Raw genomic sequence first — 14,842 nt, 5'->3', positions numbered from 1 at the left:
CACTGAGAAGCGAAGCCTTGATATGCTTTCAGAGAATTCTGTATGCTTATTATGGGCTCCTATTTATCATTCAGGCATTGTAGTAGTGCACCAGTCCACCCAGTGTTTTATGGTGATCTGGAAACACCTATATTGAATGTAGGAGTCCTATTTCCAAACACACCCATTATAAGAAATGCTATAGAATCTCCAATTAGGTTTTCATTTTAACAGAGGCTTAAAAGAGAAGTCTGGCTTTTTTATTTGTAATTTACACTTACCTAGGTGGATGCAGCATTGGTTCAATGCTGCATCTGTCAACCACTAGTTTTAAGGCTGAGAACTGAGCGATCAAAAAACGCTGATTGCTCGGTTCTCCGAGCTCCATGAGCAGAGAACTGGTAAATGTCAGTCACTGGCTCTCTGTTTGGGAGCGCTGGGCTGTGGAGGGGGCAGGAGTGGCTGCCTCAGGCTCTCAGCGGTTCACTGAAAGACAGAGCCAGGTCCCAGTTCCAGGGTTGTGGGCAAATCCCAACTTTATTGTCGCTATCTTGCCCCAGCCTGGACCAGCTCTGTGACGTTAGCCGGCTTCAGGCTGAGCCAGGTGCTGGTCCAGGGTTGTGGCAAATCCCAACTTTATTGTCGCTATCTTGCCCCAGCCTGGACCAGCTCTTTGACGTTAGCCGACTGCCAGCTTCAGGCTGAGCCAGGTGCCGGTCCAGGGTTATTGCAAATCCCAACTTTATTGTTACTATCTTGCCCCAGCCTGGACCAGCTCTGTGACGTTAGCCGGCTTCAGGCTGAGCCAGGTGCTGGTCCAGGGTTGTTGCAAATCCCAACTTTATTGTCACTATCTTGCCCCAGCCTGGACAGGCTCTGTGACATCAGTCAAAAGTGGGCTTTAGCCTGCTGTCTTCTGAAAACGGGTCACAGGAGTGCCGAAAAAACTGCACTCCTGTGATTCACAGGAGATGTACAGCCAAATGAGCTTTTGCTGTACTTCTCCTTAAAATATTATTGGTGATACATAAAGGAGAGAGAGTTTCACAGTAAAGATGCAGGAAGGGGATCCACACACCCGACATATTAAATATGATTGAGATGCACCGATACCAGTTTTTTTAAGACCGAGCTTGAGTACCAATATTTTTTCTCACGTACTCGCCAATACCTATTTTTAGTGTCGTGACACATTATTAAACAAGCTAATATAATAATCTAATACTAAATACATTTTATGTGGGTTTGTTTTTTATTAAATAATTGGTATAATATATGTTGCGTTTTGAACCACATCCAATTTGCATGACATGAACCAAACCGGCTTTCTGTGGAGCCGGCTCACATATGTGCGAGCCGGCTGCAGTGCGATTTTAAAAAGAGTTGGGTATGATTTTTAGTCTGGATCAGGTGTGTTTTCCAATGCCATACACTTTAAAAGTTCACACCTGAACTGCTGAACCAAATCGTACCAGACTCTTTTTTATAAATCGCACTGAAACTGGCCCCACACATATATGAATCTGTTTTAAAGGTGTCTGTTACAGTCTGGGGACTTGAAGGTATCAGCTTTAGTATCGGAGTATTTACACAAGTAGAAGTACTTGTGCAAATGCTTAGTATTGGCAGCGATACCAGTATTGGTGCAAAGCTAAAATATGGTTTCAGTAGGTTTCATAAATTCAGTGGACTCTTAGGATGGGTTCACACTGGGGAGGCTTCAAAGTCACCCAACTCTGAAGCCGCCCCATGCAGCGTGACTTCAGCGGGGCTTGCAAACTACTTCTCAAATAGAAGTCAATGCAAGTCGTCCCCCAAAGTAGTGCAGGAACCTTTCTCTAAGTCGGAGCGACTTGCGTTGCTCCAATTAGAACGGTTCCATTGTACTGAATGGAGCGCTACTTGTCAGGCGGCTAAGTCACCTGACAAGTTGCCCCAGTGTGAACCGGGACTTAGGTGTTGATTTACTAAAACTGGAGAATGCGAAATCTGGTGCAGCTCTGGATGGTAGCCAAGCAGCTTCTAACTATTAGGTGTTGACAAAAAAAACCTGGAAGCTGATTGCTTTCTATGCATAGCTGCACCAGATTTTGCACTCGTCAGTTTTAGTAAATCAACCCCTTAGAGTTTACAACAGTTACAAGAATTCCTAAAAAGCGTTTGCAGTTGTTTGATTGATTACATTTGTTCCCCACGACTGTTCTGTGAATTTTGGCTGATATGACATTATTATTATTATTATTATTATTATTATTATTATTATGTTATTCCAAACATTAATTTTGCACGTAAATTACAGTCATATTTTCATTTGCATGCTGATGAGATGTTGACAAAATACAAAGTTAATATTATGAATGATGCCAAAGAAGAGATTGCTGGTTGTATTTTTTTGTAGTGAATGCCAGCTGACAGATTTTCACGGTCTCATTCCATGACAGTTTCAATCACAATCCATTACCATGTAATCAGCGCATTTGTTTTTTAATTTTTAATTTATTTTTTTTTCATTGTCACCCATTGTATTTACTCCATTTCTTACCAGGGTAACTAATTTCATTTTGGTTTTTGTTTCTAACAGACAAAAGAGTTTTAGGTGAACCAAAAAGCCATTGTAAGTTTCATTTCATCATTTTCATTTTATTTCATCTTCTGAGTTCTGTTATCATATTTTGCATGACCGCTGATCTGTGACCTTCACTAGTATAAAAATAAATTGTGTAAAAATAAGGAAGCCTATCTTTATACTTGCAGCTACTGCACTGGCTTTTATTACCGCTCGGACACCTGTAAATCAGCAGTATTATAAATCATCATTGTAGGCATAACCAGTGGCGTAGCGTGGGGGGTGCAGGGGGGGCCGGCCGCACCGGGCGCAACATCCGGGGGGGGCGCACTCGCAGCTCTGCCCTGCCTGGCTCACAAATTCTCTCTCACTGCAGTGCTGGCTGTGGCGGCGGCGCTGTGCGAATCCGAGCCGCCGGGTCGCCGCCCACTGTGGAGGGGGGGGGGTGGTGCCAGGCGTGCGGAGAGCGAGGGACTATCTGGGGGAGGGACAATGCACTGCAGCGGCCGCCCAGCGCAGCGTTGAGCGCGGGAGCCACACCAGCCCAGCCCAGGCAGCAGCAGCAAGAAGAAGCTGGCAGCGGCGGCAGGTGACAGGCCAGAGAGGAGAGAGCCAGTGGTGACAGACGCAGGAGGAAAACCTAGGAGCCGGAGGACCTGGAGAAGAAGACATGCTGCTGTTGTGATCGGGTGCACCTGTAAAAAAAAGGTAGGAGTCACGAGTGACACAGGACAGGAGTCAGGACTGACTGGACTGTGACTGGACTGGAGTTGTACTGGGCTCAGTGGGCTGGCTGTGTACACAGGACAGGAGTCAGGACTGACTGGACTGTGACTGTCGAGTCGCCAGTGTATTGGCACAGAACAAGGTAAGTGATGTCTTGCCTGCCCCCAGGGCCCAGGGAAGTGGGGGGGGGGGGGGTGTCAGTGTAGTAGGGGGGTCAGCATAGGTGTCAGTGTAGGGGAAGTGGACATGGGAGGGAGGGAGGGCGGGAGGGGGGGGGGGGGTCAGTGTAGGGGTCAGTGTATGGGGGGGTCAGTGTATGTGGGAATGTAAGGGGGTCAGTATAGGTGTCAGTGTAGCTGTCAGTGTACGGGGGGGGGTCAGTGTAGGTGTCAGTGTATGGGGGGGGTCAGTGTAGAGGAGGGTGTGTCAGTGTAGGGGGGTCAGCATAGGTGTCAGTGTAGGTGTCAGTGTATGGGGGGGGATCAGTGTAGGGGGGTCAGTGTATGTGGAAATGTAGGGGTGTCAGTGTATGTGGCGGTCAGTGTAGGGGGGTCAGTATAGGTGTCAGTGTATGGGGAATGTCAGTATAGGTGGGTCAGTATAGGTGTCAGTGTATGGGGGGGTCAGTATAGCTATTAGTGTAGGGGTCAGTGTAGTGGGGGTCAGTGTATGTGGAAATGTAGGGGGGAGTCAGTGTAGGGGTCAGTGTATGTGGGAATGTAAGGGGGTCAGTATAGGTGTCAGTGTAGCTGTCAGTGTACGGGGGGGTCAGTGTAGGTGTCAGTGTATGGGGGGGTCAGTGTAGAGGAGGGTGTGTCAGTGTAGGGGGTCAGCAAAGGTGTCAGTGTAGGTGTCAGTGTATGGGGGGGCAAAGTGTAGGGGGGGTCAGTGTATGTGGAAATGTACAGGGGTCAGTATAGGTGTCAGTGTATGTGGCGGTCAGTGTAGGGGGGGTCAGTATAGCTATTAGTGTAGGGGTCAGTGTAGGGGGTCAGTGTATGTGAAAATGTAGGGGGGAGTCAGTGTAGGGGTCAGTGTATTGGGGGTCAGTGTATGTGGGAATGTAAGGGGGTCAGTATAGGTGTCAGTGTAGCTGTCAGTGTATGGGGGGGGGTCAGTGTAGGGGGTGTCAGTATAGGTGTTAGTGTAGGGGTCAGTGTGTAGGGGGGTCTGTATAGGTGTCAGTGTAGGGGGTGTTAGTGTATGGGGGGGTCGGTGTATAGAAATGTAAGGGGGAGTCAGTGTATGGGGGGGTCAGTGTATGTGTCAGTGTAGTGGGGTTAAGTGAAGGGGGGTCAGTGTAGGTGTCAGTGTATGGGGGGGTGTAGGTCTGTATAGTGGTCTAGTAGGTTTGTGTAGGGGGCGCAAATGACTTGCCTTGCCCCGGGTGCTGACAACCCACGCTACGCCACTGGGCATAACTACTGACATATTAAAAGGCAAGCATAATTATCAGTATTATAAATGGGCAGTTTTTTATGTATGTTTTCTTTAAACACGGACTTTTTTTTTTTTTTTTTTTTTTTTTTTTTTAGCAAAGTGGGTTGATTAGTGTGTTAGTTTTCATCACTAACGTTCCTGCTGTTAGTGATGAAAAAAAAAAAAGTAGTTCTAAATATCTCTAACCTCCAATACAATTAAGCAAACCCTAGCAACTTCCCCTAACACATAACTTTCCCTTTACCCAAACCCTAACACATAGCTCTCCCTTTACCCAAACCCTAACACTTAACTTTCCCTCTACTCAAACCCTAGCTTTTAAGCCTCCCTCCATTCCAACCCTAGTATTTAACCACCCCTCTTCTCAAACCCAAACACTTAAAGTGTTACTAAACCCACAACGGTAAAATCAGTCTGTATATGCAGTAAAGCATGCTTGTTATAATCACCGTGGAACCTAAGGGGTCAATCCTCTGCATTGTGTAAAAAGGCTGTTTTATCCTGCCTCCTCTGATCCTCCCCCTTTGTTTACTGTCCCCAATCCACATGCTGATAGAACAGAGATTAGGGGACAAGCTGCACATGCTCCGTTTGGTGTCTATTGCTTGAGATTTTTTTTTTTTTTTTCTTGGGAGGGTGCATGTGATTAGCACAGGGCCAATCAGCACTGTCCAGAGGGTCAGGGATCCTGCAGTCTCATAGGACAGTCAGAGCAGAATATAAACTCCTTCTACAAGCTAGGACTAGACACTGATAGAAGTCACAAGACTGCTCTAATTGCTGATGAGAAAAGGTATTAATCAGTTTATATTTACTGAAAACTATTTCATTTCCATGTTCTGTGTACTGTGGGAGACCAGATATAGTGCATGCAGGGTCCTGGGTTTAGTAACATTTTAACTGTTCTCAAATCCTAACAATTAACCCTCCCTCTATATAAACCCTAAGGGCTCATGCAGAGCTGGCTATAGAAATGAAATGAATAGCTGTATGCGCATGTACACGCATAAATACTGATGCTCTTTTTGATCAAAATTTACCAATGCACGTTGGTATAAAGCAGGGGTCTCCAAACTTTCTAAACAAAGAGCCAGTTTACTGTCCTTCAGACTTCACGGGGAATGAGCCATTAAAAGCAGAAAATCTCTCCCATCATTGGTGTCATTGTACCCCATTGGGAGGAACTTTGCCCCATCTTTGGTGTCAATGGGGTGAATTATGCCCTAATGTTGGTGTCAGAGAATAAAATATAGTCTCAAGGGCCGAACAAAAGCAAGCAAAGGGCCGCATCTGGCCCCCTTGGCCATTGTTTGGAGATCACTGGTATAAAGTATTCCCCAAGTACAAAACTTATGTACAAGTAGGTACAGACATTGACATCCTTGGCCAACCATGCACTCCACATGCAACTTCCTGGGCATGGGAAAATGCTGGGAAGTTTTGCGTTTGGGGTATATATTATACCCACAAGAGCGGATAAACCCCTAGAGCAGTGGTGGACCTTGGCACCCCAGCTGTTTTGGAACTACATTTCCCATGATGCTCATGCACTCTGCAGTGTAGTGGAGCATCATGGGAAATGTAGTTCAAAAACATTTGGGGTGCCAAGGTTTGCCATTACTGCCCTAGAGGATATTTGCACCTGCAGACATCCATGTGCCTGAGCCCTAACACTTCATACTTATGCCAGCAACTTAATCCTTTTACATAAATTGCACCTTAATTCCTAAACTTAACAGAAATATACCCCTATAATAGGATACTTTACCTTACTGGACATCTGCAGCTTCAGTGTCACATTTGTATTAGTCCTGCCTTAACTATCTGTGCTAAAAAACAAATGATTGCTGGGCAAAAGTATGCATATCAGTTATACCACAGTGTCCATAGCAGAGAAGGATCTGGGTGTTCTGGTAGATCCTAAGCTTAATAATAGCATGCAATGCCAAGGTGTGGTTTCCAAAGCCAGCAAAGTCCTTTCTTGTATTAAGAGAGGCATGGACTCCAGAGAGAGAGAGATATAATTTTGCCCCTGTAAAAATCATTAGTAAGACCTCTTCTGGAATATGCAGTTCAGTTTTGGGCACAAGTTCTTAAAAAGGATATCAGGGAACTAGAGAAAGTGCAGAGAAGGGCAACCAAACTGATAAGAGGCATGGAGGAGCTCAGCTATGAGGAAAGATTAGAGGAACTGAATATATTCTCTCTTGAGAAGAGGAGATTAAAGGGGGATATGGTCAACATGTACAAATACATAAGGGGTCCATATAGTGAACTTGGTGTTGAGTTATTCACTTTAAGGTCAACACAGAGGACAAGGGGGCACTCTTTAGGTCTAGAGGAAAACAGATTTCGTCTCCAAATACGGAAAGGTTTCTTCACCGTAAGAGCTGTGAAAATGTGGAATAAACTCCCTCCAGAGGTGGTTCTGGCTAGCTCACTAGATTGCTTTAAAAAAAAGCCTGGATTCTTTCCTGGGTGTACATAATATAAATGGGTACTAATATTTATAGGTAAAGTTGATCCAGGGAATAGCCGATTGCCTCTCGGGGATCGGGAAGGAGTTTTTTTCCCCTGCTGTAGCAAATTGGATCATGCTTTGCTGGGGTTTATTCGCCTTCCTCTGGATCAACTGTGGGTATAGGATTGTGTATATGGGATTGCATGGTTTTTTTATTGTTGTTTTTTGTTTTTTATTGGTTGAGCCAGATGGACTTGTGTCTTTTTTCAACCTGACTAACTATGTAACTATATGTCAAACACACCCCTGAATTCATGAGTCTAAAATCTTGGATACACTTGTTTCAAGCTTTATGGTTATCACTAGTGCAAGTTATATAAATTGTTTTCTGTGGAAAAGGATTTGGAAAGTAAAGAGAAAGAATAACTAGACTTTTAAATAAATGATGAAATTGTACCTGTAGGACACATTTCGGGAAATGGAATATGTACTGCATAATGTTTTTTTGTTTTAAAAAATTATATAGCGTAACCTTACAAACTTCAGTGGCTCTGTGCTTAATTTAGGAAGGATGAACATGACAACATTGGAGTCTATAGGTTCTAAAATAAGTTGTGCCGTGGCAGCTCCCATATTTAAATTTTATAGCTTTCTGTGAAAGACAAGCTTTGTTCTATAGAAGTACAAAAAAAATGTACAGCAATGATTCTAACCACTTCCATATAACCAAAAATAGTATATAGTTACATATTACAATTGAGATAAACATTTATAAAATTGTACACAGAATAAATCTATGCTTTATTTACTGTGGGAACAATTGTCCTTGAAGCTTCTTCTAGAAAGGGAAATAGCCATATGTTGATCAAGCAGATGCCTCAAGTTCTTGAACCTGACCATAGGGAATGCTATAGACAGAGGATTCAAGGTAGTGCAATAAAGAAGGATGATTTGTGAATGACAGAGATGTGGGAATTTTGTGTTGTAGAATATGAACATTGTACAATGATATAATGGGTAATACTGTATATATAGAAACAGATTAAGCAAACACTTATTGCATATTATCAGAACAGTCATAAAATATATAACTGATCTTTGTAATATAAACATACTGTATGTACTATATTTAGTCTATAGAAGGTTTGCATTGAAGTTCTGGTTTTAATTAATGTTGTCCTTGGTATCAATATAATAGTTTTCCTTTCATTTTATACAGTATAAAGAAAGGATCCAATTTGTTGTAATGTTAGCACTGTTGTGTTGATCCAGTTATTTTGTTATATCTCTACAATTTCGGCACGTTCTGCCTTGGCCATTATTACTTTTTTTTTTTTTGTGCATGCGCCTTTTGTTGTTTAACAGTGAACACTATCTAGTGTTCTTTTTTATGCAGCTGTTTTTCTAAAATTTTTATTGATCTAGGGAAATAACTGTTCCCTTATGTTAATAATTGGGTGGGAGTCTAAACAAATCTAGGACAGTGGCTAATAAAATGTAATTTGAAGGAAACACCTTAAATTGGTTATCAAGTGATCAGGTCAAATTGGCCAGATAGCACAATAATCCAAGGCTTATGGCAAACTATGTACACCGCTGGCCAAGAAGTCTTCTGGAAATTAGCGATGGGACGGTTTAGAGAAGCTTGTCTGATAGCTTGCTGCGATGTAGGCCTGCACCAGATATGCTTGCATGTTTCTCTACCTCTTGCCCCCATGTCATAAACCTGAACGGTTGAATGACCCATATTTATGCTTAGCTCTGTTAGCTGGCAAGATAAGATTTTGTCCGCATGTCCAATTGCTCCCAAATTATTTTTATTGACAAACATTTCTAGTTGATGATCAGTTGCTAGTTCAGTAATTTCTTCTTTTCTCTTTATTAGTGTTGGACTCAACAGGGGACGTTGCTCTCTATGCCGGACTGGTTGTTGCCATTTTCATCTTCATTGTTATACTCATGGCTGTTGGCATAGTTGTGTACAGACGCAACTGCCGAGATTTCGACACTGACATCACAGATTCCTCGGCAGCCCTTACAGGAGGCTTTCATCCGGTGAACTTCAAGACTTCCAGGCACGGTATGGCTAATGTGCTTGACACCTTCACCTATGCATTACTGTGCACGCTCATTAACTGTTGTCTTCTGAGGTGCTGCCAGATGGTCACGATAACAAAACAGATGAGGCTTATAACGACAGTATTCCATTTGGGGAGTTGTAATTACACCTTTTATATTTTTGTAATTACAGTATACAGATTTGCGACCTACATGTAAAAGAAAGAAAGAAAAAACGTAATGTTAGGATATATATTCTCGGTTTGTAGAAGTCAATACATTAAAGAAAAGTAATATTTTAGCTACCTATGCACCAGGCAAAATCATCACAATTTTTTTATAGCATGTTCAGTGCTGTAAAATACTACTGTCTAAACATTATGGTCTTCTTAGTTCCAAACACGCTTATTTTCTGCAATTATTTTTACCTCTCTGGAGCAAATATACAGTACACTATCCAATATTTAAAAAAAAAAAAAAAACAGGATCACGCCTCCTTAATGCATACCTCATGCTTTTATGGAAATTTATCAACATATGCCTTTTTTTTTCCAGACAATTCTCATTTACTACATCCATCGATGCAGCCAGATCTTACAGCCAATGCTGGCATATATCGAGGGCACATGTACGCCTTGCAAGACTCTGCTGACAAAATCCCCATGACCAATTCTCCATTGCTGGATCCCCTCCCGAACCTAAAGATTAAAGTCTACAATTCATCTCCGGTGGGATCATCTCCTGGAATACAAGACGACCTGCTTGGTCCAAAGTCTGTAGTATCATATCCATCAGACACTAACCTCATTAATGCAAGGAATAAAACCATGAGTAGCCAACACTTGCTGACTTTACCCCGTGACTCCAGTAACAGTGTGACGGGCACTTTCGGAGCTCTAGGTGGAAGACTAACATTCCCAAACACAGGTAATCTCTTAATTTCTAACTTACTTAATTACCTCTGTATTTTAGGTAACGCAATGATTAAAGGTGAAGGATTTGTATTGCTGCCTATGTCTTCTATAAGGAGTTTTCCTTCCTTTTTCTGTGCCAGCATAGCAAGAAGTGAAAAGAAATATCCCCAAAGCGAGGGGAAATCCATATTTGGCAGCTGACAGTAGGATATTTTTTCCTCAACTCAGGTTTGGGTGACAACTATCATTTCTCTATCATTAATTGACAAACACAGCTCCTAATCTTCTTAACCATTGTTTTATACTGATCCCTACAGGAGTAGGACACTAGGAAGAAAAAAAGCTTGACTACGCCTATGGGCAGTCCCAGGGGGTATACTCCCACTCTCAGCTATGGGCACTCTGTCTAATCAGGAGTAAGGACCTAATTCCTTGCTGGGATCTTTGGTCCTTGCAAATTTTTCCTTTTTAATGGATTTTTCTATTTTTCCTGTGAGAATCTACAATCAACTGCTGGACTGGTCGACGAGCTGGATATTTTTTAAAAACTAGTAGTCACCCCAGTCTGGCCAGCGAGCGCACGCAGGCCTCAGCTCCGCGCTAGGTTGGCTGAGACATAGCCCCTCTGGTCAGGGACTGGCCTGCGAGTTAAATGTCTCATGAGGTCGCATGCAACCTGGCCTCGGCCTGAGTCGCAGCGTTCCTCCAAGCCGACAGCCCCCCCCCCGCATTTTAATGGCGAGGAGGTTCTGTCTGGAGCGGTGGCCACCCTATTCCTGGTATGGTAAGTAGCTGTCCCCCTCTCCCCCTAGAGAGTTTTGGGGTGGATGTGGGCCTCTCCCTGGGACAGTCAGATCCCTGGGTTCTCCTCCTTCCTATGCAGTGTCCCCCCTCTCTTGGTGGTCCCTGCGGACACTTCGCCCCTCATCTGCCTATTCCCTGTCTCCATGGGGTGGCCATACCACCTTCTCAGGTCCGTCTGGGATGCTGGGCTGGCTATAGGGGTAGGGGGAGCGTGCCGCCGGCGACCTGGACAATTTACTTTTGGGAGGTGGCTGTACTTGGTGGGGGCTCCCGCCAGGGCCCCCCTGGTGTCATTTTCGGGGCTTTTGGGACACCTCTGAGAGCCGTGTGGTGCCCCACGCGGTTGCCATTTTCTTGTAGCCTGCATGCTGTCGATTCAGCGCCCATGATTGTGTAGCCTCGGTGGCCATTTTCTAGTGGTTTCTCATTGCTAATAGCAGTGGCCATGACTGTGAAGCATATATGGGTGGTAATTTCAGCGTCGGGAGCCCTTCCTTATCCCCTGGTGCTGACTCCTGGATCTTTCTCTTCCTGATCGCCACATGTGTGTGCAGATAGCCTGGTGCTGCAGTGCCTGAGCGGTGGGTAGTGAGTCTGGTGGGGTCCTCTCTGCTATAGGATCGGTTGGTGCTCTATGCCTGGCGACCAGTGGTGCTGCCAGTGCAGTGGGGGTGTCCCTAGCAGTGTTTTTACACCTTTTTTAGTGGGTCCCTCCTTTTCACTTGTGGAGTCCCTGGAGAACATTTCCCCACCTGAGCCCCTGCAGTGACGGCGGTCTTGGAGTCTTTGGTGTCCAAAGTGGATTTGATCCTGGGGAAACGGGCTAGCAAAAAAATGTCCCCCACCTTCACCTGCCTCATCTGTCTCATCAGACCCTGAATCTGATTTGGCCACCGCGGAAGCGAGTCACCCAGTTAGGCCTGCGTCCACACACCCTGATTTCTCATATAGTAAGAATGATTCCTCTGCTCCTGTAGCCGCGCATGAAAATGCGCTGGTGGATGCATTGATTGTATCTATGCGTGAGACTTTAAAAAGGGAGGATGCAGCTGATGCCGCATCTGAGGCGTTGGCTCCTTTTCGGTACCCACAAGCCCTCTGGAGCAGCAAGGGTGATCCCCTTTCCCGCTTACTTTGACAAAATTATTGCTAAACAGTGGGGTTGTCCAAAACACCCCCCTTGTGGTCCCTAAGCATTTTGCTATGTGGTACCTTTATGAGGACTACCTGCTTAAAAAGTGGACTACCCCACCTGTGGTGGACTCTCCAGTTTCTAGGTTAAACAAAGCAACCGTGATTCCGGTTGAGGAGTCCCCGGCCTTTAAGAACCCGGCTGACAGAAAAGCGGAGACTGTGGCTCGCCATTTGTACACTGTGGCTGGTTCGACACTTAGATGGGTTTTTACTATTACCCTCTGACCAAGTGGGCCAAGCTTTTATGCCGGGACCTAGAGGGGGAGCAGCTTCCCCCTGCCTTTGCTGAGCTGGTGGACCAGTTGGTCCAGGGGCTGCAGTTTGTCTGTAATGCCTCTTTGGATGCGGCTCCTCTGATTGTGAGGATGTCTGTCTCAGCAGTGGTCCTTAGGCGTGTTATTTGGCTTAAATGCTGGCATGCGGACCAGACTTCTAAGAAGGCCTTATCTGATCTCCCCTTCATAGGGGATCACCTATTTGGAGATTCCCTAGATGACATCATTAAGGGTCTCACAGGGGGGAAGAGTACCTTCCTACCGCAGACTAGTAAGGGCAAGGAGCCCTGTCGTAGACGTAGTCCATCCTTCTCGGCTCATAAGAAGTTTTCAAGACAAGGGATCAAAACCCTTCAGGGCCTCCTCTGGAGGATCCAACTGAACCTGGTCTGGCAAGCCGAAAGTGGGCTTCTCCAGACCTGCAGACAAGGCTCCCTCAGCATGAAGGGGCGCCCTCACACTACAAGATTCAGCTTCGTTCTTACCCTCCAGAAAGGTTTTTTTCCCCTCCAACTTGCGCCTGTCCCCAGACCACTTATGGGGTCTCTTTGGGGCAGTGCAAGACTTGCTGAGCCAAGAGGTGATTGTCCCGGTTCCTACTTTGGAACATTTTCAGTAGTTTTATTCAAACCTCTTTACAGTCCCCAGGAAGGAGGGCAAGGTGCATCGAATTCTGGACCTCAAGGCGCTAAACTGCTTTGTGTAGGTGCAGAAGTTGCGAATGGAGTCCATTCGCACGGTAGTGGCATCCTTGCATCAGGGGGATCTTCTTGCTTCTGTCGACATCAAGGACGCGTACGTTCACATTCCAATATGTGATGGTCACCAGCACTTCCTCCGCTTTGCCGTGGGACAGGAGCATTATCAGTTTGTGCCGTTACCATTTGGTCCCGCCTTCACTCCTTGGGTCTTCACAAAAGTATTTGCCCGGTGCTTGCATTGTTGCGTCAGCGGGGGATCGCGTTACTGGGGTACCTGGACGATCTTCTACTGACAACACAATGCAAGCACCGGGCAAACACTTTTGTTCCTTCCTCTGGAAAAACTCCAGAAACTGCAGGAAGCAATTCAACGTCTGTTGTCCAGCAGGCGGTCATCCCTTCAGATTTGCATGCGGGTGCTAGGCCTGATGGTGTCTGCCTTCAAGGTGGTTCCATTTGCACAGTTCGACACAAGATCTCTGCAGAGATTCTGGTCAAATGGGACAAGAATCCACAATCTATAGACAATCTGATCCAGCTGAGCCAGGGTACGAGAGGGTCCCTGATCTGGTGGCTTCATTCTCCGGCACTTCGCAAGGGCAAAACTTTTCTCCCCCTGTACTGGACGGTGGTCACCATGGATGCCAGCTATACTCTTCACTCTATCCAGACTAACTAGAGAGGTTTTTTGGCTTTAGTTAAACTTTAATCAGTGTTTTTTTACAACAAATTACTTCATTATTATGGTGCAAGCCGCTACTGAAATAATGTGCAATAGACAAAAAAAAAAAAAAAACATTTATATGGTGCCTAAGCTTATATTTTCCAGGTTACATCAATATCTAATTAAAGTTATTATTTTTGACAAACATTGTAATTACTGTTGTGCTCTTTTCTTTGTTGTATATCTTCACAGCGGATGTTTGTTTCCCAGACAAAAGCCTTTCAAATAAATTTCATTCATATCTAAAATATGATTTGGGTACATATTTGTGCATGAAATTGTAATAAAAGCTGTAGCAATATTGTTGGTTTGATATTATGCCCTTCAACGCAGTTAGGACTGAAAATAACTTGCATTAACTAAAAAACTGCAATTAAGGCTCCTAATAACCCAGAATGTTGCTTAATTGCATGCAGTCGTAATTTTAGTCTTCTCTTGCACATTTAGAATTCAACAGCTACGTGTGGTGATACAGTAAATGCTGGTAAATTATACCAATACACCCAACCACCACCACAAAAAAAAATATTCTAACAATAGTGGTCTAACATCATGGCAAAATTATATTCTACTACATTCTTGCACATTTTTTTATGGAAAGGTAACATAATTGTGTTATATTATGCGAGCTACTATTAGAGTGCACTACCTATGTACCCCATTTACCAACCCAAACCCTTTGGAATACTAAGTATTTCCATGTGGGGGACGGGGGACATATGAATTTCTTACCTTCCTCCCACCGTGCAGTGCACAGCGTCTAAGTGGCCAATTGCTTCTAGCCAATGCTCTCTGATATGAGGCTTACACAGGACTTTCTACATGGGTCTACAGTTAATGGGAAAGCTGCGTAGCACAGAGAAGGTGAGTATTAGTAGAAAGGAGGCAGCTTATATAGAACCTGTTTATGACGTGGGTTTAAGTTCCGTTCTAAAGATCACATACTAATCCATTAATAATATTAAAATATTTTCTGAATATAACAGTTTAAAAAATAACA

At 44.5% G+C, this 14,842-nt stretch overlaps 1 protein-coding gene across 2 annotated transcripts in view; it reads left to right on the top strand.

Annotated features, from left to right (window-relative positions):
• Window positions 1-14,842, top strand: part of UNC5B (unc-5 netrin receptor B) — a 313,367-nt gene that overhangs the window by 275,848 nt on the left and 22,677 nt on the right. The window contains exons 8-10 of one of the 2 annotated variants that reach the window (XM_082268008.1): window positions 2,561-2,593; window positions 9,058-9,252; window positions 9,786-10,157. In XM_082268008.1, the coding sequence (XP_082124134.1) occupies window positions 2,561-2,593; window positions 9,058-9,252; window positions 9,786-10,157 (600 nt within the window). The remainder of the gene's footprint in view (window positions 1-2,560; window positions 2,594-9,057; window positions 9,253-9,785; window positions 10,158-14,842) is intronic. The other variant, XM_082268009.1, reaches the window with a different exon arrangement.

This window comes from Pelophylax lessonae, assembly GCF_965119305.1.
Source record: "Pelophylax lessonae genome assembly, chromosome: 9".
NCBI lineage: Eukaryota > Metazoa > Chordata > Amphibia > Anura > Ranidae > Pelophylax > Pelophylax lessonae.
The sequence above is the reverse complement of the archived record's forward strand: the minus strand, read 5'-3'. Positions and strand labels throughout refer to the sequence as shown.